The following is a 24,578-nucleotide window of genomic DNA, read 5'->3' as shown; positions in this document are numbered from 1 at the left end:
AGGACTAGGTATGGTCACTATGAGTATATCGTGATGCCGTTTGGTGTGACCAATGCCCCTGCAGTGTTCATGGATTACATGAACAGGATCTTCCGGTCATTCTTGGACAAATTCGTGGTAGTGTTCATTGATAATATCTTGGTCTATTCGAGAACCCAGGAAGAGCATGGAGAGCATTTGAAGATGGTGCTGGAGGTTTTGAAGGCTAAGCAGCTGTATGCTAAGCTTTCAAAATGTGAGTTCTGGTTGGATGAAGTGAAGTTCTTGGGCCACGTGATTTCAGTTGAGGGGATTGCTGTTGATCTGGCTAAGGTGGAGTCTGTGTTGCAGTGGGAGCGTCCGAGGACTGTCACTGATATTCGGAGCTTTGTGGGATTAGCGGGCTACTATCGTCGGTTCATTGAAGGATTCTCCAAGCTAGTAGCACCTCTGACCCAGTTGACGAGGAAGGAGCAGCCGTTCGTTTGGACAGATGCCTGTGAGCGGAGTTTTGAGGAGTTGAAGAGGAGGTTGACTACTTCTCCTGTGTTGGTGTTGCCGGATTCTGATGAGCCTTTTGATGTGTATTGTGATGCTTCTCACCAAGGTCTTGGGTGTGTACTGATGCAACATGGGAAGGTGGTGGCCTATGCTTCAAGGCAGCTAAAGAACCATGAGAGGAATTATCCCACTCATGACTTGGAATTGGCAGCTGTTGTTTTTGCCTTGAAGATATGGCGACACTATTTGTATGGTGCTCGGTTCAGCATCTTTAGTGATCATAAGAGTCTGAAGTATCTATTTGACCAGAAGGAGCTGAACATGAGGCAGAGACGGTGGATGGAGTTTCTGAAGGACTATGACTTCCAGTTGATGTATCATCCTGGTAAGGCCAATGTTGTGGCGGACGCGTTGAGTAGGAAATCCATCCACATAGCGAGTATGATGGTGAGGGATTTGGAACTGATTGAGAAATTCTGAGATTTGAACGTCAGTGTGGAGTTAGCTCAGGATCACATAAGTTGTGGGACAGTCACCATAACTAGTGAGTTCTTGAGGCAGGTTGGACTTAAGCAGTTACAAGATGCCGAGCTGGTGAAGCTTCTTGGGTTGTTGGGTACCGAGAAGGCTGTTGGCTTCGAACTAGGAGGAGATGGAATCTTGAGGTTCAAGGGCAGAGTCTGCCTACCTCAGGATGCTGAGTTGAAGAAAGCTGTGTTGGAGGAGGGCCACAAGAGTAGACTTAGCATACATCCGGGTACGACTAAGATGTACCAGGACCTCAGGAAGACTTTCTGGTGGCCTAGCATGAAGAGGGAGATAGCTGAGTATGTGGCGGCCTGTCTGACTTGTCAGAAAGCAAAGGTGGAGCATCAGAAGCCGAGTGGGTTGATACAGCAAATGGAGATTCCAGAGTGGAAGTGGGACAGCATTACCATGGATTTCATTGTTGGGTTGCCTAGGTCAGCTAGTAATAGTGATGCTATCTGGGTGATTGTAGATCGGTTGACCAAGTGCGCACACTTTTTGCCTGTTAACATCAAGTGGTCCTTGGAAAAGTTAACACAGTTGTATGTGAGGGAGATAGTGCGGTTGCACGGGGTGCCTTCTAGTATTATTTCAGACAGAGATCCGAGGTTCACTTCAAGGTTTTGGCAGAGTCTCCACCAGGCCCTAGGCACGAAGTTGAAGTTGAGCTCTGCTTATCATCCACAGACGGATGGTCAGTCAGAAAGGACAATTCAGTCCTTGGAGGATCTACTTAGGGCTTGTGTGTTGGACCACTTGGGTAGCTGGGAGGAGGTCCTACCATTAGTTGAGTTCACTTACAACAACAGCTTTCACGCAAGCATTGGGATGGCACCCTTTGAAGCATTGTATGGCAGGAGATGTACGACTCCTTTGTGCTGGTACCAGGATGGTGAATCAGTGGTGGTAGGCCCGGAGCTAATCCTATAGACCACTGAGAAGGTAAAGATAATTCAGGAAAGGATGAAGACTGCTCAGAGTAGACAGAAGTCGTATACTGACAAGAGGAGGAAGCCTTTGGAGTTCGTCGAAGGGGAGCATGTGTTTCTGAAAGTGACTCCGACCTCTGGTGTGGGAAGAGCACTGAGGGCAAGGAAGTTGACACCAAGGTTTGTGGGTCCCTATTAGATCATACAGCGTGTAGGTCCAGTCGCTTATCGGTTGGCTTTGCCACCATCTCTTTCAAAACTACACGATGTATTTCATGTGTCTCAGCTGAGGAAGTACATTCATGACCTGAGTCATGTGGTGGAGCTAGACGATGTGCGAGTAAAGGAGAACTTGACATTTGAGAAGTTGCTAGTAACGGTTATTGATCATAATCTGAAAGAGTTGAGGGGTAAGTCCATTACTCTGGTGAAGGTGTTATGGGATGCAGCTACTGGTGAGGCTACTTGGGAGGTGGAGCAGCAGTGCAGGGAGCGATATCCATTTCTATTCCCAAGTAAGCCTGTTTTCGGGGACGAAAACTTTTGTTGTCGGGGAGGTTGTGAGGACCCTATTTTCTTTCATTTCCCATTTTCACCCTTACATTTTTTTTTTCTTCTCTCAGCCTCACTCACCCTTCCCCACACAACTCATTTTCTCTCCAAATACTCACTTCTCCTTTTCTCCCTTTTGCTGGTGGCGATTCTTGGCAGCTGAAGGTGCTTAGGGGATGTGAACTGATTCCTCCAGCTGATTTCTTCTCCGTTCACTTCCAAGCTTCTCTTCTCCTTCATTCTTTTCCACCCGAAGCTCGGAATCTTAGGCCGAGGTAAGGGAAGCTAGTACTTTTTTTTTTTTTGCTGTTGTGGTTGTGGACGAGTTTGAGAAACTCATTAGATGCTGATTGATGGATAATTCGTGGTTGAATTGAAAGAGAACTTGGTTTTTTTTGGGGTTTCGGGGTTGTTGAGAAATTTTGGGGAAAATCCTTGATTTGTTGTTGCATGTTGAAAAAGGTGGTATTTTTGGACTCTTGGATGAAATCGTAGTAATTCGAACCGATTGCATGTGAAGTTTCTAGTTGTTTTGCAGATTGTTTGAAGAGTTTTTCGAAAATGGTTGGCTGCTGCTAAGCTTCGCGCTGAGCGCGTGGCCACCAGGGGACCCCATTTGGCCAAGCTCGCTGAGCGCAATGATGAATGCGCTGGGCGCGCTTAGGGAGGTGGGTCTCTGGCTGGCCCGCGCTGGGCGTGACCTGGACCGCGTTGGGCACGATACTAGTTGTGGCAAATTTTGGGTTTTCTATTGGGCGCTGAGCGCGCCCCTTGTTGCGCTGGGCGTGAGACTCCTTGGGAGTCTCTGCCTTGTGGGCGCTGGGCACAATTTGAAGTGCGCTGGGCGCAGGATCAAGGGAGGTCTCTGCCTTCCTTGCGCTAGGCGCGGGATTTAGGTACGCCGGTCGCGAGAGACTCCTCTGAGTCTCTGCCTGGCCAACGCTGGGCGCAATAGCCATTGCGCCAAGCGCGAGAGAGCCTTGGGTTCTCTGGTTGAGTCCCGCTGGGCGCGGGCACATCTGCGCTGGGCGCGCTGGCCCCCTGGTGCTCTCTGGTTGCGCTGCGCTGGGTGCAGCCACGTGCGCGCCGAGCGCGGAGATGGGATGGTTATGTATGAAGTTTTATGCTGAGTTGAATTGAAATAGAAGGTTATGAAATGATGTCTAGCAGATAAAGTTATTATTGATATTGAATTGTATCTGATGAATGTGTTGAGAAGTGGTGTTATGTTGTAGCTGATTTGTTGAACTGTGAAGTTGATATGTTGAGTTGTACGTTTGTGTTGTGTTGTGAGTTGATATGTTGAGATGTATAAGTTATGTTGTGTTGGAATATTGATATGAGTTGTTGTAGGCCGTAAGGCTGAGTTGTTGTAGGGCGTAAGGCTGAGTTGACGTAGGCCGAAAGGCTGAGTTGTTGTAGGAGATCTCCGAGTTGATATGCGTGACGACGCATTGTATGCTTATTGATGATCACGTTGAAAATCGAGGGAATGTATGTTGATGAAGCATAAATAGTCGTGGTTGTTTATATTTTCTTAAAAATCTTGCTATATGTTGTTTTCTTTATGCTAGCTTACCCTTTGTGTTTCCATGTGATTGGACTGCTATGATCGTACTATGTACGGGAGCAGAGCAGGGATAGGTGATGGATAGTGATGAATTGGCAGCCGATAGATGGAGCTGATTTCTGCGGATGTTCTGTTTGTTTTGGTCACTTGGCAGAGTGACTAATTGATGTAATCCCTATATTACGTGCCCTAACTCTAGTCAGATTCGGGACATATGTATATACTTATATTCTAGACTCTATATTTATACACTTGTTCTATTCTGTCTAGTGTTTCCGGTGTGTTTTAGTGGTGAGTGAATGGCCAGTCGGGTCGTTACACACCTGAATATATTATTTTAGTTTAGGGACGAAATTAAAATTTTGTAAAAAGTTCAAGATCAAATAATGTATTAAATTTTATGTAAAAAAATAATAATATCGCCGAGTCAATGATTAAGTTAAAGCCATATATCTATTTCAATTTATTAATAAATATTTGGTTTTTAAAAGAAACTGACTGATTGAGTCAAGAAAAAAAAAAAAGAAGAAAGAAACTGATTGCATAAACTTACATACATAACTGAAACTCTAAATGAAGTCCTCGGTTTTAATTTATTATTGCAACTCCAATGTCTAAGCTGTCGGTTATTATTTATATAAAACCATATGTATTTAAATAGAAAATTCCAAATAACAGCGGCAAGTCAATTGAATGGTGGATGGATAAATTAGGTTTGACCGAATGGAAAAAATAGTGAATGCATCTTTATATATATAACACCGAGATGTTGGATCGTGTATCTATATATATTGACTGATCAGTGATCATATCGGCCAACTTGACCCATCTTTTCAAGACTATTTTATCTCCAATTCTTGTAGTTTGTAACAAGCATATTCATTACCACCTCATAATGGAAGTGGGAAGAATACAAACCTTGGCTTTGGATAACCTCAAAGAGATTCCACCTCAGTTCATTCGTCCAGCAAATGAAAGGCCAGAAAACACTAAAGCCCTAGAAGGTATTAGATAGATGAGTTATTTTGTATTTGTTTGGGATTATACTTATTTAAAGTGGCGTATATATAGTTATTTGACCATGCTGTTAGGGGAAATTCCACGTAACTTCATATTATCTACTTTAAATTGAAATTATCATGAATTTACTTTTAATTATCGCACAAAAAATGTTTCTTTATTTCAATAAAGTATGTATATTATAAAATTTTATTTTTATCTTTTGTTTTGATAACGTGAGACTTGGTTTAAATGCCGACAGGTGTCACTGTGCCTCTCATCTCGTTGTCTCAACCACATGATCTTTTGGTGAAGGAAATAGCCGAAGCTGCTTCTAAGTGGGGGTTTTTCCAGGTAACTGATCACGGTATATCACACACGTTGATCCAACGTTTGCAAGAGGTTGGTAAGGAGTTCTTTTCCCTCCCTCGTGTAGAGAAAGAGGCTTATGCAAATGACCCTTCCAATGGTAAGTTTGAGGGCTATGGCACAAAAATGACCAAAAACCTTGAAGAAAAGATAGAGTGGGTTGATTATTTTTTTCATATCATGGCTCCTCCTTCTAAAGTCAACTACGACATGTGGCCCAAACTCCCTCCTTCCTACAGGTATATATATATATATATATATATATATATATATATATATATATGCATGATTTTGCTGTTTTATTTACACCATAATTTACATTTGTAACGATAAAATTAAAGAAACTCTATAACTGGTATTATAGTTTGAGAAATTCTATGGTACCCATGTTATTTGAGAGGGTACCGGTACAGTTTTTTATATTTTATATTTTTAATAATTTATTTTAAATAATATTTATGATATTTTATTCTTTTAATTTTTAAATTATTTAGTTATTTTATTTTTATTTTATATATTCTAATTTATTTGTAATAATATTATTATATATTTAAATAGTTTAATTTTAATAATTTTTTAAGTATATTTTTATCTTTTCACTTAAAATTTTTGAATTTCTATATTTTAATTTTAATAATTTTTTATTTATACTATTTATTAATTTTTTTCTTAATCTTATAATTTTAATTTCTATAATTTTATCTTACTTTTTATTTTATAAGTATAATTTAGATTATTCATTTTATAATTAAATTAATTTTTTTAAATTTTTTTTGAGTTTACATATAAAAATGTATTGAAACCCCTCGATTTTTGAGTGTACCGTAGCAACTCCCTAAGTAGAGATTTACGTCGTATTTGAATAAATATTTCTATAAAAACATAAGAAAATAAAAGGAGGTAAAAAGGATCGAGTTTCTCTCGTAAGTTAAAGTTAACTTATGCACTTTCTTTTTACAAATGTTTTTTATTTAATTTTTCTAAAAGTTTAAGTAAATAAGTTGATTTTATCTTTCAAGAGAAGTTCGTTCCATATTATCTTTTTACTTTCTTTTCACACAAGTATTTGTAAAGAAGTTAATCTTTAAATATATATATATATATATATATATATATATATATATATATATATACCAATTAGATTTGAACCTAAGAAGTTAATCTAAATAGGACCTTATCTGGCTTGTTATTATTTCAAATGCTTCTTAAGTTTTTCTGTTATATAAACACCATGTTCATTAAAAAAAAAAAAGTTTAATTGACTAAATTATCTTTAATCGGAAAATCCAAATATTGATTTTGTTACCGGTCTTGCATTTATTTATATTAAAAGTGTATAAAGCTGAAAAAGTAATTACCTCTCAGGGATTTTCTAAAGAAATCAATATAATGAACAAATTATTTTGGAAATTGTCGTTACATATATTAAAGATGAATCACAATTTGAAGCAAGGAACAATTTTGTAATTGCATACATTATCTATGTGTATGATAGGGAAGTTACAAAAGAATACAACAACGAGATGTTAAGGGTAACAGATAAGGTTTTGGAGGTTTTGTCCGAAGGGTTAGGGTTGGAGAGGAATATTTTGAAGTCAAGCTTGGGAAATGAAGAAATAGAACTAGAAATGAAGATAAATATGTACCCACCATGTCCACAACCACAATTGGCTTTGGGAGTTGAGCCTCACACTGACATGAGTGCCCTTACTCTACTCATCCCAAATGAGGTTCCAGGACTCCAAGTTTGGAAGGATGATTCCTGGGTTGCGGTCAATTACTTGCAAAATGCACTCTTGATACACATTGGAGATCAACTTGAGGTAAAGTAGCTAGATTGATGTTTTAGTGGATTGCATTAATACAAAACTACGAAAATCTAATTAATATTAGGACAACATAATTTTGTTGTAACTCATATAAATATAAATAAGCATTAACAACATATTCTTTTGAATTCTATTTATCTAACATACTCTTTCTAGTAGATTGAAATTCATGTAGTTCTCATTAATTAATTTAGAAAAGTGACAATATATTTAATGGAATTTACCTAAATTTCAACAAATAAGAGAGTTTTTAAAAAGAATAATAGAAAGCATATTTCTATACATCAATTCTCACAAGAAAAATGTTAATAACGCAAGTTGAAATTAATGCTTCCTTTTAAGTATATCAATATTATTATTTGTTGAATTGCAATAGTAAAATTGTTACTCTTTATTATCCATAGGAATTTATTTTTTTGTTTGTTATAATATATCGATTAATAGAAGTAATTTATTTCTTTATTTTATTTGAATATATATATAAACGTGAATGATTAACCGGCATGAGAGTGTTTATAAGAACTATATTTCAAAGAATTTTTATGGATTCTTTTAACTTTTTATAAAATTTAATTTTTTATTTATCATATTATTTATTATTTAAAATTTAACATTTTTAAAATAAAATTATCAATAATCTTGTAGTGCAATATAAAATATTTATCTTAAATAAAAAAATATAATTTATATGTTTAAAAATATCTATTTATATAAATTTTAAGTATATTTTATAAACTCAAATATAATATTTGTTTTATATATAATTTAAAGTAAAATGTAGTTATATAATAAACATTAAACCTATAAAATGCACATGTTAAAATACTAATTATTTATAATATTTTAATACATGTTATTCATCTCTCTTATTATTTATTTGATAATTAATATACTATTGTTTTTTCTTTCCATTTTATTAAAAGTATGATCGAAAAACAGTAATTAATTCTGTTTTAAAATGGCAAATAAATAAAAGTGAATATTGTCTTATAAAATCATACATATACGAAAAGAACTGGTGGTAGTATATATATATTTTCTTGAAATGAAAAATGTGTTGAATATTGCAGCTCTAGAATTCCTAATTGTAATTAAAGAGACCCTTTGATGTTCTCTCTCTCTCTCTCTTTTTGAGGTATAGATACTAAGCAATGGAAAGTACAAGAGTGTTTTACATAGAAGTTTGGTGAACAAAGAAGAAATGCGCATGTCATGGGCAGTATTTGTTGTGCCTCCACATGAAGAGGTCATAGGACCTGTCCCTTCGCTCGTTAATCATCAAAACCCATCCAAGTATTCAACAAAAACCTTTGCTGAGTATCGTTATCGCAAATTCAATAAGCTTCCCCAATAAGAGACACATTGAAGAATCGTCACTTGTCGTATGTAGTATGTTGTATTCATGAAATAAATTTGTATGCCAAATATGGAGGAATTCCATCGCATGGTACGATATATCCATCTTCATTAACTAGCTTAGCTAATTTCAATTACGAGATTAGTTTTAAAATCAAATCACCTTATTATTCTCTTAATATTTTGTATGCGTCATTTTCCATCAAAATAAAATATTTAAATATGTTTTTAGTCTTTTAAATTTAAAAGTAAATTTGTTTTTAGTTCTTCAAATTTAAAATTGATCTTTGTAGTCCTTGTAATTTAAAAAAAAATCTTATTTTAACTTTTACACTCAAATTTTATTAGAATATTTGTCAAATATTATCATATAAAGTCTAGCTACTAGTGTTACTGTTAGTGAAAACATCATATTAAACCCAATTAATGTTGTATAATTGTCTCAATTTGTCATTTTCATATATGTTATTGGTGACCTAAAGAATTAAAACAAGATTTTTTTTTAAAATTACAAGACTAAAAATATCAATTTTAAATTTGAGGGGTTCAAAATAAATTTATCTTAAATTTGAAGGATTAATTATAACAAAATATAATCTCATGTTGTAGAGCAACATTGATTTAGATACATCTTTCTGTTGGTATAATCTGACTTATGACTCAATTATTTCTTGACACATACATACATATATATATATAAAAGATCATATTTTCATATATACAATGCTTCGGGGAGTTGAAAACAAGCGTAGATCTGGGGATTCCCGATATAGGTTAACCTTTCGAACTGCTACTGAATCCATGGGCAGGCAAGAGACAACCTAGTGAACATAAACATCTTAGTAGCCAGAGGAAAAGAAAGCAAAAGCGATTCGCGTGTGTGCGTGTGGTGGGTCTGTGTGTGTGCGCACGCGCGCGTGCGTGCGGTCGGTGCGTGCGTGCGTGCGCGTATATGCGTGCGGGGTGTGTGTGTGTGTGCATGCGCGTAAATGCGTGCAAGGTGGGTGTGCGTACGTGCGTGCGGTCGGTGCGTGTATGTGTGTGTGCGTGTGTGTGCTGTGTATGTGCGTGTGTGTGTGTGTGTGTGTGTTTACCTAGACCTAAAGTTACTCCATTTAATAATTCATGTTTTACATCAAATTTTAATGATTCAACCATTGAATTCAAAGTTTTTAATGTATATATCAAATCTGTAAATTTGTTAAAAAAATTAAAGATCATTTAATACTTCGTTTCATTAATTCAAATTGATCCTCCTCCTCCTCCTCCTCCTCCTCCTCCTCCTCCTCCTCCTCCTCCTCCTCCTCCTCCTCCTCCTCCTCCTCCTCCTCCTCCTCCTCCTCCTCCTCCTCCTCCTCCTCCTCCTCCTCCTCCTCCTCCTCCTCCTCCTCCTCCTCCTCCTCCTCCTCCTCCTCCTCCTCCTCCTCCTCCTCCTCCTCCTCCTCCTCCTCCTCCTCCTCCTCCTCCTCCTCCTCCTCCTCCTCCTCCTCCTCCTCCTCCTCCTCCTCCTCCTCCTCCTCCTCCTCCTCCTCCTCCTCCTCCTCCTCCTCCTCCTCCTCCTCCTCCTCCTCCTCCTCCTCCTCCTCCTCCTCCTCCTCCTCCTCCTCCTCCTCCTCCTCCTCCTCCTCCTCCTCCTCCTCCTCCTCTATGCCTCTTATATATCTCTATACCTCTTATATATATATAAATTGCAATAACATTTTTCTTTAACTAATGCTTAAAAATTTATACAATATATATCAGGAACTTACTATTTTTTACGTGAATTTCACATAATAAATAGGGGCTGGGGTGCTCCATTTTATTTTATTATTTTATTTATTTCTAAATTTAATTATATTTTATTTTATTTTAGAATATTTTGATGACTATTTAGTTTAGAATATAAAAAATTTATACTTATAGAATTTTGTTATAAATAATTATAACTTTATAATAATAGAATTCATAATATTTCAGTAGTAAAAATTAATTTTTCAGTAATATTATATTTTGTTATTAGGTTCTATAAGTTTCCATTTTATTGTAGATTCCATTCCATCTATTAGCTTCTATACTTGTCAGTTTTCACATTAATCAATTACGTACGATAGGGATTGTTGAGCAAATTCTACGTGGCGAAATTAATTTTACTGTGTTTTTGGCTAGACAAACAAGAGTACTACTTGAGCACGCATGTACTATACTTTTACATTATTAACAGACACATCAACTTCTCCTTTCATATTTACTAAATATATATTAATCAAATAAACTTTTGAAACTCAAGCACAACTATATGAATATATGATAATTGAGTATGAATAGGAATTACAAGATATACATGATTCTTAAATAGCAAAAGATTGTAGACCCCTAAAATTGTCCGGGTCGGAAATAAAGCTTGAAGACTCTCGAAGACTGAAGGAAGATCAGCCAGAAGGACTCCTGGAAGGCCCTAGGAGGGTTCTCTGTAGGTCTAGAGGTCTTAGAATAGCTCAAAATAAGGAAGTGGAGGGAATGAAATCCAATACGGCCGTACTGAACTTAATACGGCCGTATTGAAGCTTCAATACGGCCGCAGTGAACTCAATACGGCGTATTGAAGTTTCAGAAACTTCAATACGGCCGTACTGAAATCAATACGGCCGTATTGAAGCTTCAATACAGCCGTATTGAACTCAATACGGCCGTATTGAAATTTCTGATTTTCAATACGGCCGTATTGAACTCAATATGGCCGTATTGAAGTTCAAAAATTTCAATACGGCCGTATTGCTTCTGTAGGCCGTATTGCGCCTATTCCCTATAAATATGACGTCAATTGGACGTCATTCCACACTTTTTCACATAGTTTTAACCCTCTCCTTGAGTATTCTGGGGTTTTTGAGCAGTGTTCTGCCCTAGAAATCACTCGGAGAGTTGATCCGACGAAGTTCTTGAGCCCTGTCGCCACCGGCCCGAAACGGGCTTTCGGCATTCGCGAAGGATGGTTGGACTCGTTTATTTGTTTAAAAAATGTGGATTGCTAGAATGACTTATTCTCAAACTGAGACCTCGTCAAACGAGCAATTTTATTAAAAGGCTCACCAATCCATATTAATCCCAAGCGGGACCCTCCATGGATTAGTGGTTTTTGCAAAAGGAGGGTTCGTGGAGTCGCCACCAATGTTTTACTCAAAACATTGGAAAAAGGGATAAGGCAATTGATTTTATAAATCAACTTTGGCCATTACAACCAGAGTTGGGTAAGGGAGTCGGTTACGCGTGGGGAAGGTGTTAGCACCCCACAGCGCCCCTTTCGGGTTCCCTATGACAGATTATTTCTAAAATAACAGCGTAAAATTACTAAATTACCCCTATTTATTATAAGCGATTATAAATTAACTATCTACATGATGACAGTTAAATATACAAACAGAAAGCAGTAAAAGGAAGGATTTTAAGAAGAAAACCTTTGAAGCGTGCTTTTATATATTTCGTAAAACTGGGAAGCTTTTTGGCGTTCCCTCGCTCTACAAGCCCGCTCGCTCCCTCCTATAAAATTTTGACTACGGAAATCCGGAGGATTTCCCTTCGACTAGGTTCGAATCTCCAAGCTAAGTGCTCGGAATTCCAGAACTTCGTCGGATCGACTCCCAGAGAGATTTCTAGGGCAGAACACTGCTCAAAAAACCCCAGAATACTCAAGGAGGGAGTCAAAACTGAGTGAAAAAGTGTGGAATGACGTCCAATTGACGTCATATTTATAGGGAATAGGCGCAATACGGCCTACAGGGGCAATACGGCCGTATTGAAATTTTTGAACTTCAATACGGTCGTATTGAAGTTCAATACGGTCGTATTGAAATTCAGAAATTTCAATACGCCCGTATTGAGTTCGCTGCGGTTGTATTGAAGTGTCAATACGGTCGTATTGACTTCAGTACGACCGTATTGAAGTGTCAATACGGTCGTATTGACTTTAGTACGGCCGTATTGGGCTTTTTCCCTCCACTTCCTTATTTTGAGCTATTCTAAGACCTCTAGACCTACAGAGAACCCTCCTAGGGCCTTCGAGGAGTCCTTCTGGCTGATTATCCTTCAGTCTTCGAGAGTCTTCAAGCTTTATTTCCGACCCGGACAATTTTAGGGGTCTACAGCTGCCCCCCCTTTACTTAGTCGGACGGCCTTTTGGTGTACCGGCTGACAAGTAAAGGAGTTGACCCAATTGTCCGGGTGTTGCGCCGACCTTCTGACTTGTAGCGTCTTCCGGTGGAAAAATGTTGAGTAGCCTCTCCAGGTGGGTGCATACCTCGGCGCTTCTGACATCCTCGGTAGCTGAGTTTACCCTCTCCAGGGTCAACTTCACTCGACGCTCGAGCCGGAAGTTGGACATCAACGCGCCTCTGATGACGTTGATGGTTGAGTACCGTCTCTCCAGACCTAGCCTCACTCGACGCCCGAGCCGGAAGCTAGACACCAGTGTGTTAACATCACCCTGATGATTGAGTACCGCCTCTCCAGGTTTTGCTATGCTTGCTTCCCAAGCTGGAAGCTGTGAGTACCCGCCTCTCCAGGCTTAGCTTCACTCTTTGTTCGAGCCGGAAGCTAAGCATCCTTGTGACGACGGTGGCAGTGTGAGTTTTGCCTCTCCAGGCCTTGCTTTGCTTGTTGCCCAAGCTGGAAGCTGTAAGTACCGTCTCTCCAGGCTTAGCTTCACTCTTTGTTTGAGCCGGAAGCTAAATACCTTTTGTGACAACGGTAAGCGGTGAGTACCCCCTTTCCAGAGATAGCTTCGCTCATTGCCTGAGCCGGAAGCTGCATACCTCCGTGTTTGTGACGACGGGGTAGCGTGAATATCTCCTTTCCAGGGATTTGTGATGATTTTGTCTCCACAGTCCACGATGCTGCTTCGACGGTTGTTTCTGATTTTGTGCCACTTGAGGGCTGGATAACGCAGGGATCCGTCTAGGGGATGTGCAGTCATTCACAGGTTCTTGTGCCCCAACTTTTCATTGCGTAGTTGGTGCCCACTGGGGAATTTCTGATTCCTTTGGGGTGCAGACACAAAGATGCTCTTTCTGATGTGAGCGGTGCCTTATGATTGGCTGGCGTCCTTTCGACGTTGGTGGAGTATCCCGGTTATCTTTATTCGGGTATCTCTTTTGGGTTTTCTGATTTTTGTCGCCTCTGTGTAGGCTGTTATCCGCTGGGGATTCTGGATGTTGATTTTGTCTCCACAGTCCACGATGCTATTTCGACGATTGTTTTTTATTTTTGTGCCACTGAGGGCTGGATAACGCAGGGATCCGTCTAGGGGATGTGCAGTCATTCACAGGTTCCTGTGCCCCAACTTGCATTGCATTGTTGGTACCCTTGGGGAATTTCTGACTCCTTGGGGTATAGACACAGATGCTCTTTCTCTCTGAGTTTGAGCGATGCCTTATGTTTGGCTGACGTCCTTTGACGTTGGTGGAGTATCCCGGTTTATCCTTATTCGGGTATCTCTTTTTGATTTTCTGGATTTTGTTGCCTCTGTGTAGGCTGTTATCCGCCAGGGGATTTTGTCATTGGTTGTAATTGGCCTCTTCTGTTAGGCAGATCATCTTGATGTTCAATGATAGGCTGAGAGCCGGATTCCGCTTGGGGAATGATTATTGATCTTTTTATGATATTTGCTTTTTGAAGGAAGTGCCTCTGAGTAGGCGAATTATCTTGATGTTTAATGATTGGCTGAAAAGCCAAATTCCGCTTGGGGAATTGTTATTGATTTCTTTTTTGGGTTTTCCTTTTTGAAGGAGTGCCTCTTGAGTAGGCGACTGGGGATTTGAAGTCCAGTGCTCGGCTGAGTGCCGGATTCCGCTTGGGGAATATTTATTGATATTTTTTGATTTTTCTCCTTTTGCAGGGATGCCTCTGAGTAGGCGATTGGGGAATGAGGGATCTTATGTATCCCAGAGTATTATTTAGGAAGCCTCTGCAGGCTTAGCCTCACTCAGCGCTTTGAGTCGGAGAGCTATCTTCCACTGAGGAAGTGTTAAGTCCTTTGACTTGTATATACTGTTTGGATGATCGCACTTCCATTGGGGATTGCGTCGGTTTTGCTTTGATAGCTCTCGCTGGGGATTCGTTCCGTGAGCTTGAGTTGAGGTTTCTCTGGGGAGTATTATTTCTGCGAGCCTCTCCAGGCTCATTTATTCTGTACAGTTGGGGGAGTATTATTTCTGCAAGCCTCTCCAGGCTTTAGTTATTCTGAGGAAGTATTATTTCTGCAAGCCTCTCCAGGCTCAATTATTCTGAAAGAGTATTATTTCAGCAAGCCTCTCCAGGCTCAAATATTCTGAGAGTATTATTTCTGCAAGCCTCTCCAGGCTCAAATATTCTGAGAGTATTATTTCTGCAAGCCTCTCCAGGCTTTAGTTATGATGAAAGAGTATTATTTCGGCGAGCCTCTCCAGGCTCAATTATTCTGTATGATTTTCTTGTTGGATTTTTTGTACCCATGCCTCTTTTCCGTTTTCGGCTTTTTGTTGACTGCTGTCATACACAATCAATTTTTCCTATTTTCTATTTTATGCAATTGCCTCATGACGAGGTCTTTGAAAATTTCTTTATGGCCAATACGGCCGTATCCATTTCAGTACGCCCATGTTGAGTTGAAAATTTTGTTCATAACCCTGATTTTAGTACGGGTGTACTGAACATGGTACAGGCGCATTGTTTTTTCTGAAATTTATATTATTTATTTTTTTGTTTTTTCAATAAACAGAGAATAAGTGATCTTCCAGTACACCTATCATCTGTATGCATGTATGCAGTATGATGCACCTAATTCTATTTGATTCTTTTTTTTTTTTTTTTTTTTTTTTTTAAAAGAATTAACCGATGCGTTTTTGTGTTTGGATTTTGCCATTCCTCCAGACGGACTGTGCTCTGCCGATTTCTGTTACCGAGGAATGATGCGTATTTTGATTTTGGTGTCATCGACCAAATGATTCTTCCCTTTCTTTAGAAGATGTGTCAACCCTCCTATTGACCACTATATCTCCATGTTTCCACTAGATTATTCAAAAATCGTTGGGACAAGAGAGAAAAGAAGGAAAGGATATATATTTTCAAAAGTTTGTGTTTTAGAGGGGATTATTTTATTTTTGAAAAATGGATTTTGTAAGAATGGCTGGCCATGGTAGGCTTATGTGTTTAGGCTTGTTCGATTAAACACTTATGAGGTTAAGCACATCTTTGTTATTAATGATTGTGCTTTGACAACTTGGATAGCTTTTCTTGAGTCCCTTTGTTGAATTCAATTGATGGTACCATCATGGATTTATTCTGTTTTTTCCTTTTTTAATGGCTCTTACTTTTGCCTAAAACACCCATTTGTGGTGTCTTAGCGGGCTTTTGTTTTTGTTCATTATTTTGTAACCCTAATTTTTGCCTAGGTCACCCTTTTGTGGGATTCCTAGCGGGTTTTTGTCTTCATTTTGTAACCCTAACTTTTGCCTAGGTCACCCTTTTGTGGGATTCCTATCGGGTCTTTTGCTCTTATTTTTGCGCAGTCCCCTTTTTGGGTTTCCTGCCGAGCTTATTATCTTTAGGATTTCTTTATCCATGATGGTACTTATTGATGCCAAGAAAAGGTGCTCCAAGCTGTCGTGCACACTTCCACGCAAAATGATGTGGGTTTATTATTTTTAAGACGATTTTAACCTCATTCATGTTTATTCAAACAGGGTTAAATAACGCGGTCTAGAATTTTATTGCAAGCGAGAAAAGAAGCAATAAGAAATAATAATGAATGATTTTATTATAATCATAGTGGAAACATGTGCCCTATCGAGGCTCGGGGGTCGGGCTGTCCCCGAGGAGTGATCTCTAATAGTCACTGAGTCTATACATCCCTATCGGAAGGAGAAGGACACTTGATGACAACAGCTGGCCTTGACGTTTGTGAACCAGCCTTCCTAAAGATCTGGCTTAAAGAACGTCGAGAAGGATCTTGGTTCCTCTTCGTCCTTTGATCTTTGTTAGGGTTGTATCTTAACCCTTGTTTCCCCGGATTGTCTTTGATAATGGGTAGCTCCGGGATTCCTTGGGAGTCCTTGCCTAATTCTTGTCTTGGCAAGTATCCGTTCTTTGTGAGCGTATGAGCTACCTTCTTCATTTCTCGGGGAAACGTTTCAACATTGGCGATTTCCAATGCTTGGAAGGCGGTTTCTAAAGCTTCCTCTGCTGCATCCACATAAAGTATGTTGGATGGCTTGCTGATGAGTATGTCATCTTCAGCTTGTACAGTCACCAGTTTGTCACCCACTATGAACTTGACTTTCTGGTGGAGCGTAGAGGGTACAGCTTTCGCATCATGAATCCAAGGTCGGCCGAGGAGACAGCTGTATGCGGGAGTGATATCCATCACTTGAAATTCGACGTTGAAGATAGTGGGTCCAATTTGGATTGGAAGATTGATCTCTCCCACCACTTTTCTTTTAGATCCATCGAAGGCTCGAACGATCATGTTGCTCGGGCACATTTGGATTCCCTTGATTGCCACTTGCTCGAGCGCTCTTTTTGGCATTACGTTCAAGGAAGATCCATTATCTACCAAGACTTTAGCGATGTGGTACTCCTTGCACTTTATAGAGATGTGCAAGGGCTTGTTGTGGTTTGATCCCTCGGCGGGGATTTCTTCATCGATGAAGGTGAGGTGATCATTAGCCTTGATGTGACTAACAATCCCCTCAAACTCGTCTTGGGAGATAGTGTGCGACATATATGCCTCGTTCAAGACTTTCAACAGAGCTTGCCGATGCGGTTCGGAGCATAGGATCAACGACAACAGCGTAATCTTTGCTGGCGTCCTATGAAGTTGATCCACGATGGAGTACTCGCTCTGTCGGATAAACTTTAACAGCTCGTCTGTCTCCTCCTCGGATTCTTTTTCCTCGGTTTTCTTTTCTTCTTTTTCTTTATTCTTGGGGGCTTTATCATGAAGATCTTCGGGAGTGTAGATCCTGCCACTCCTAGTCATGCCCCCAAGTTCAGCGATGTTGGAGATATCGCTGTCGGCAGAAGAGTGGATGTCGTATATCCACGGCACAGCCTTATTTGATTCGTAGGGGAAAGGTCTTGGAGCGGTGATCCTTAATGGTGTCGGACCTTCCCCTTTATTCGTCTTGATTACCAACAACGGAGTTGATGTGCGCTCGCTTGGCGCGGTTGTTGGCTTACACTTGATGACGAACGGCGTGCGATCCATTTTTGAACATACGCATCGATTTAATCCTTTCTTTTTATTTATGTTTATTACTGAATTACTAGGAGGGATGTATGAAGTGAATGATTCTTAGATCCCTCCATGATCTATATGCATGAGATGATGATGTTGAATATGCATGCATTGTGTTTATTGAACTAAGCATTATCATGTTTTTAGGATTTTCCTAAGATGATGCATGATATTGCTTGGTTTGGGTAAATACATATTTTTCTTTTGAATATTTTGTATCTTTTTTGTATTTTTTGGGTGAAAAGGGAAACTACCTATATGAATGCAATGAAGGTAGATGTTAACACCATGTACTAGAAGATCCTTATTTCTATTTATTCTTATTTTAATAGAATAGGAATGTTGTTTGTTTAAAGAATGCAAATGTATGCTCATACAATGTCACATAACGAATGCACAAACAATTCACTCATCCACGAACAGTCACGAGCGAATCACGAGGTAGGGGTATCCTGCAGAAATGGTGCATATTCAAGGTAGGTTCTAACTGTTCTCACCAGTCCAAGGCCCCCAAGGTGCCCCCATTATAGGGACCCAATTCCTCTCGTCGTAGGTCGATGGAAAGCTCCAACGCACCGTCGGACTCAAGTTCATGGTTATCACCTTGAGTGATGTTTTCCGACAACGGTCTACGGGCACCTATAGACCCATTCGACAACCGGCCGTACTAACATCCACTCCCTATGGTTAATCACTCATGCCCCCGGGTATAGAGGGAACTGTTGTGTGCAAAGGTTTGTGTACAGTTTGTATTTCAAACAATTGCGGAATTTAAACATACAACAGTTATTTTAAAGCCAAATAGATAAACATGTTATCATACAAGTGAGGGGTAGTAAAGTAATTTTAACTATTATTTATTAAAAATAATCTGTCACTAAATGGGACTGACTCTCGAGGCTTCCCCAGTGAAGTCGCCATCTGTCGCCACCGGCCCGAAACGGGCTTTCGGCATTCGCGAAGGATGGTTGGACTCGTTTATTTGTTTAAAAAATGTGGATTGCTAGAATGACTTATTCTCAAACTGAGACCTCGTCAAACGAGCAATTTTATTAAAAGGCTCACCAATCCATATTAATCCCAAGCGGGACCCTCCATGGATTAGTGGTTTTTGCAAAAGGAGGGTTCGTGGAGTCGCCACCAATGTTTTACTCAAAACATTGGAAAAAGGGATAAGGCAATTGATTTTATAAATCAACTTTGGCCATTACAACCAGAGTTGGGTAAGGGAGTCGGTTACGCGTGGGGAAGGTGTTAGCACCCCACAGCGCCCCTTTCGGGTTCCCTATGACAGATTATTTCTAAAATAACAGCGTAAAATTACTAAATTACCCCTATTTATTATAAGCGATTATAAATTAACTATCTACATGATGACAGTTAAATATACAAACAGAAAGCAGTAAAAGGAAGGATTTTAAGAAGAAAACCTTTGAAGCGTGCTTTTATATATTTCGTAAAACTGGGAAGCTTTTTGGCGTTCCCTCGCTCTACAAGCCCGCTCGCTCCCTCCTATAAAATTTTGACTACGGAAATCCGGAGGATTTCCCTTCGACTAGGTTCGAATCTCCAAGCTAAGTGCTCGGAATTCCAGAACTTCGTCGGATCGACTCCCAGAGAGATTTCTAGGGCAGAACACTGCTCAAAAAACCCCAGAATACTCAAGGAGGGAGTCAAAACTGAGTGAAAAAGTGTGGAATGACGTCCAATTGACGTCATATTTATAGGGAATAGGCGCAATACGGCCTACAGGGGCAATACGGCCGTATTGAAATTTTTGAACTTCAATACGGTCGTATTGAAGTTCAATACGGTCGTATTGAAATTCAGAAATTTCAATACGCCCGTATTGAGTTCGCTGCGGTTGTATTGAAGTGTCAATACGGTCGTATTGACTTCAGTACGACCGTATTGAAGTGTCAATACGGTCGTATTGACTTTAGTACGGCCGTATTGGGCTTTTTCCCTCCACTTCCTTATTTTGAGCTATTCTAAGACCTCTAGACCTACAGAGAACCCTCCTAGGGCCTTCGAGGAGTCCTTCTGGCTGATTATCCTTCAGTCTTCGAGAGTCTTCAAGCTTTATTTCCGACCCAGACAATTTTAGGGGTCTACAAGCCCCGAGCCATTTTGCTTGAGGATCGAACCTAGTCGAAGGGAAATCCTCCGGATTTCCATAGTTAAAAGTTTTTAGAAGGAGCGGGCGAGCTTGTAGAGCGAGGGAACGCCAAAAAGCTTCCCAGTTTTACTCAATATATAAAAGCACGCTTCAAGAGGTTTCTTCTTAAATCCTTCCTTTTACTGCTTTCTGTGTGCATATTTAAACTGTCATCATGTAGATAGTTAATTTATAATTGCTTAGAATAAATAGGGGTAATTTAGTAATTTTACGCTGTTATTTTAGAAAATAATCTGTCATAGGGAACCCGAAAGGGGCGCTGTGGGGTGCTAACACCTTCCCCACGCGTAACCGACTCCCTTACCCAACTCTGGTTGTAATGGCCAAAGTTGATTTATAAAATCAATTGCCTTATCCCTTTTTCCAATGTTTTGAGTAAAACATTGGTGGCGACTCCACGAACCCTCCTTTTACGAAAACCACTAATCCATGGAGGGTCCCGCTTGGGATTAATATGGATTGGTGAGACGTTTTAATAAATAAATTGGATAGGATCGACAAGGTCTCAGTTTGAGAACAAGTCGTTCTAATAATCCAATACATCTTCAAAACTAAAATAATAAGCGAGCTCGACCGTCTTCGCGACCGCCGAGGCCCGTTTGGGCCGGTGGCGACAGATGGCGACTCCGCTGGGGAAGCTTCGAGAGTCAGTCCCATTTAGTGACAGATTATTTTTAACAAATAATAGTTAAAATTACTTCATTACCCCTTGCTTGTATGATAACATGCTTTATATATTTGGCTTTAAATAACTGTTGTTTGTTTAAATTTCCGCAATTGTTTGAAATAAATTGCACACAAACCTTTGCACACAACAGTTCCCTCTATACCCGGGGGCATGAGTGGTAATCCATAGGGAGTGGATGTTAGTACGGCCGGTTGAATGGGTCTATAGGAGCCTACGAGACCGTTGTCGGAAAAAACATCACTCAAGGTGATAACCATGAACTCGAGTCCGACAGTGCGTTGGAACTTTCCATCGACTTACGACGAGAGGAATTGGGTCCCTACAATGGGGGCACCTTGGGGGCCTTTGACCAAGTGAGAACAGTTAGATCCTCCTTGAATATGCACTTTTCTGCAGGAGACCCCTACCTCGTGATTCGTTCGTGACTGTTCGTGGATGAGTGAATTGTTTGTGTAAATGCTTATGTGCAATTGTTTGTGCATTAATAAATAACCTCGTAATAAGGTCTAAGAATAAATCCCCATGCATGAAAATGTCATGACATGAGAGGAAAAACCAATGTGTGAAAATATAAAAGTAAGGGGCATGTGCATCATTACCAATAAGAGACCATGCATCCTCATAAAAACATACATTTTAGGGTCACCAATACCTCTTGACATGAGTGAAAGAGACCCATGACTATAGAGATTCTCCGTTGGGGAGAGATCATAGATAAAGAAGGGTGGTAAACTTCCGTCTTAAAAAGGCAGCGCCTTAAAGATGGAGGTTTATCAAGCTCATGTTAAAGAGTGTATTCATTCCATAAAATAAACTAACTAAACATTCATTTTAGAAAGTGGCTGGTCATCTCTCTGTCCTTATGCGCGCACAGAGAATCAAGAAAATGGAAGCATTGGAGGAGCAAAACAAGAAGCTCACAACCGAGCTTTCACAGCTTAAAGAGCAAATGGCGCAAATGATGGAACTCATGCGTCACCACAACGTCCATGGATCTCATCACAGTGAACATGGGTCCCATCATGAGGGAGAGGAGGAAGAGCATGAAAAAGATCCTCCACACACTGTACCCCTTGGGGCTGGAATTATGATTAAAGAGCCCGAGGTTTCAAAAGAACAATTCCACGCCCTAGAGGATCGGTTGAGGGCTATGGAGGGGCATGATTTTGACATCAAAGATGCCGCTGACATGTGTTTAGTGAGGGACATTCAATTCCCTCCTAAATTTAAAGTGCCGGATTTCCCAAAGTACGTGGGATCGACTTGCCCCAAAAGTCATCTCACCATGTACTGTCGCAAGATGGCTGCATATGCCACAAATGAAAAGCTCTTGATCCACTGCTTTCAAGAGAGCTTAGCCGAAACTGCACTCAATTGGTATATGCAGCTGGATGGAAATCAAGTGTGCACGTGGAGACAGTTGGCCGACGCCTTTCTCAAGCGCTATAAGTATAACATCGACCTAACACCCGATAGGTCAGATCTTCAAGCCTTGAGTAAAAAGAATGATGAATCCTTCAAGGCGTACGCCCAACGTTGGAGGGAGTTGGCGGCACAGATAGAGCCCCCGCTGTCGGATAAGGAGACGGTGTCCTTATTCATCAACTCGTTGACTGGTCCCTATTACGATAAAATGATAGGGAACACAACGACACTCTTCTCGAACATCATCACCATTGGAGAAAGGGTGGAACAAGGACTTAAAAGTGGGAAGCTGGCTAAGCCTTCCCAACCATATGAAGCTAAGAAGGCCTTCGGGAAGAAGAAAGAAGGAGGAGTCAACGCTGTAACCATTTCTCCATCTTCTTCCACTTCGAAGTCAGGCAAATCGCAATACAACTCTGTGAAGAAGTTTGACAAACTTCCGACCACTTATAGCGATCTCCTGCCGAAGCTAGTGGAGGCGCGTCTTATAGCTTACATTCCACCAAAGAAAGTGAATCCACCTTACCCCGATTGGTACAATCCACAAGACAAATGTCTATACCATTCGGGGGCACCGGGACATTCAACGGAGAACTGCAGAGCTCTCAAGTATAAGGTCCAAGACCTTATCGATGCTGGGTGGGTCACTTTCGATTCGACGGCGCCCGACGTGAGCAAGAATCCTCTACCGCAGCAGGAGTAGAGAGAAGGGCAAGCCATGATAGGGCCCCTCCACATTTTTTCTTTTAGGGACTCATGATCAGTACCCGAGATCATGAGGACCTTTTCATGTAAATAAAGGGTTTTGTACAGTTTTACACTCATATATCAATAAAGAGGCATTTTTTCACACATTATTCTCTCATTTTGTTCTATTCTCTCTCTCTCATTAATATTAATAAACTCTAAACCTAAACAGAACCAATAAATAATTATGTCTGTGATTGCTCGCTCTGACCGGGATCCGAAAGCCGAGGGTGAATGGGTTGAGTTGGACAGTGATGAGAAGACCATCTCTCCGGATCTGCAAAGACTGCTAGATCAAGAAGCTCGTCTACTCCAACCGAATCAAGAAGAATTGGAGACCGTGAATTTGGGGCAGGATCAAGAATTGAAAGAGGTCAACATTGGGACCCGTATCAGTGATGGAATAAAAACACAATTGATTCAATTATTGAGGGAATACAAGGACGTATTTGCATGGTCGTACCATGATATGCCCGGGTTGGACTCCAACATTGTCGAACACAAGTTGCCCTTAAAAGAGGGGTTTCGACCCATTAAGCAAAAGCTTCGACGAATCAAGCCCGAATGGTCCTTAAAGATTAAGGAGGAGGTAGAAAAACAATTGGACGCGGGATTCTTGGTTGTATCCCAGTATCCCGAATGGCTGGCTAACATTGTGCCAGTCGTCAAAAAGAATGGGAAGGTTAGAGTGTGTGTTGATTATAGGGATTTGAATCGTGCCAGTCCAAAGGACGATTTTCCCTTGCCCCACATCGATACACTTGTGGATCACACCGCCACAAACACACTCTATTCCTTTATGGATGGATACTCGGGGTATAATCAAATCAAGATGAATATAGAAGACCGCGAGAAAACTTCTTTCATTACACCCTGGGGAACTTTCTGCTACAGGGTGATGCCTTTTGGACTTAAAAATGCGGGTGCCACCTACCAACGAGCGATGGTGACGCTATTCCACGATATGATCCACAAAGAAATTGAAGTATACGTGGATGACATGATCGCAAAGTCAAAAGACGAGATGGACCACATCCAATATTTGAGAAAATTATTCAATCGGCTTCGTAAGTATCAGCTTAAGCTAAACCCGGCTAAGTGTACTTTCGGAGTTCGGTCAGGTAAGCTTCTCGGGTTCATCGTCAGTGAAAAAGGCATAGAGGTGGACCCCGATAAAGTAAAGGCAATAATGGAAATGCCTCCTCCTAAAACTGAGAAAGAAATTAGAGGATTCCTCGGCAGGGTGAACTACGTCGCAAGGTTCATCGCACAGTTGACTGACACGTGCAAACCAATATTCAAGCTGTTGCGCAAGAATCATTCCGAAGTTTGGGATGAGAATTGTCAACAAGCTTTCGATAAGATCAAACAGTGTTTGGCCAATCCACCAGTGTTGGTGCCACCTGTCGAGGGAAGACCATTAATCCTCTATCTAACGGTGCTTGATGAGTCCATGGGAGCTGTGCTAGGACAACAAGATGAAACAAAGAAGAAAGAACAAGCCATCTACTACCTGAGCAAAAAGTTCCTTGATTATGAAACCCGCTACACGCCACTAGAAAAGACGTGCTGTGCGTTAGCATGGGCAACACAACGGCTCAGGCAGTATATGATTAGGCATACTACTTGGTTGGTTTCCAAAATGGACCCAATTAAGTACGTGTTCGACAAACCGATAAT

At 40.3% G+C, this 24,578-nt stretch overlaps 2 protein-coding genes across 2 annotated transcripts; both read left to right on the top strand.

Moving 5' to 3' along the window:
• The first annotated feature begins 69 nt into the window (after positions 1-69).
• Positions 70-1,938, top strand: LOC145954762 (uncharacterized). Its single transcript, XM_083069450.1, has 4 exons — positions 70-195; positions 331-458; positions 975-1,145; positions 1,773-1,938. The coding sequence occupies exons 1-4, from the start codon at positions 70-72 to the stop codon at positions 1,936-1,938; spliced, it is 591 nt and encodes a 196-aa protein (XP_082925576.1).
• Positions 1,939-4,843: 2,905 nt separating this feature from the next.
• Positions 4,844-8,853, top strand: LOC109804443 (flavonol synthase/flavanone 3-hydroxylase). The gene is made up of 4 exons (XM_020366267.3): positions 4,844-5,063; positions 5,321-5,666; positions 6,923-7,250; positions 8,398-8,853. The coding sequence occupies exons 1-4, from the start codon at positions 4,955-4,957 to the stop codon at positions 8,608-8,610; spliced, it is 996 nt and encodes a 331-aa protein (XP_020221856.1). The 5' UTR covers positions 4,844-4,954; the 3' UTR covers positions 8,611-8,853.
• The last annotated feature ends 15,725 nt before the right edge of the window (positions 8,854-24,578 follow it).

The sequence above is a fragment of the Cajanus cajan genome, chromosome 1, assembly GCF_000230855.2.
Source record: "Cajanus cajan strain Asha chromosome 1, NIPB_CcT2T_4, whole genome shotgun sequence".
Classification (NCBI taxonomy): Eukaryota; Viridiplantae; Streptophyta; class Magnoliopsida; order Fabales; family Fabaceae; genus Cajanus; species Cajanus cajan.
Note: the sequence above shows the minus strand (reverse complement) of the source record. Positions and strands in the feature narration are given on the sequence as shown.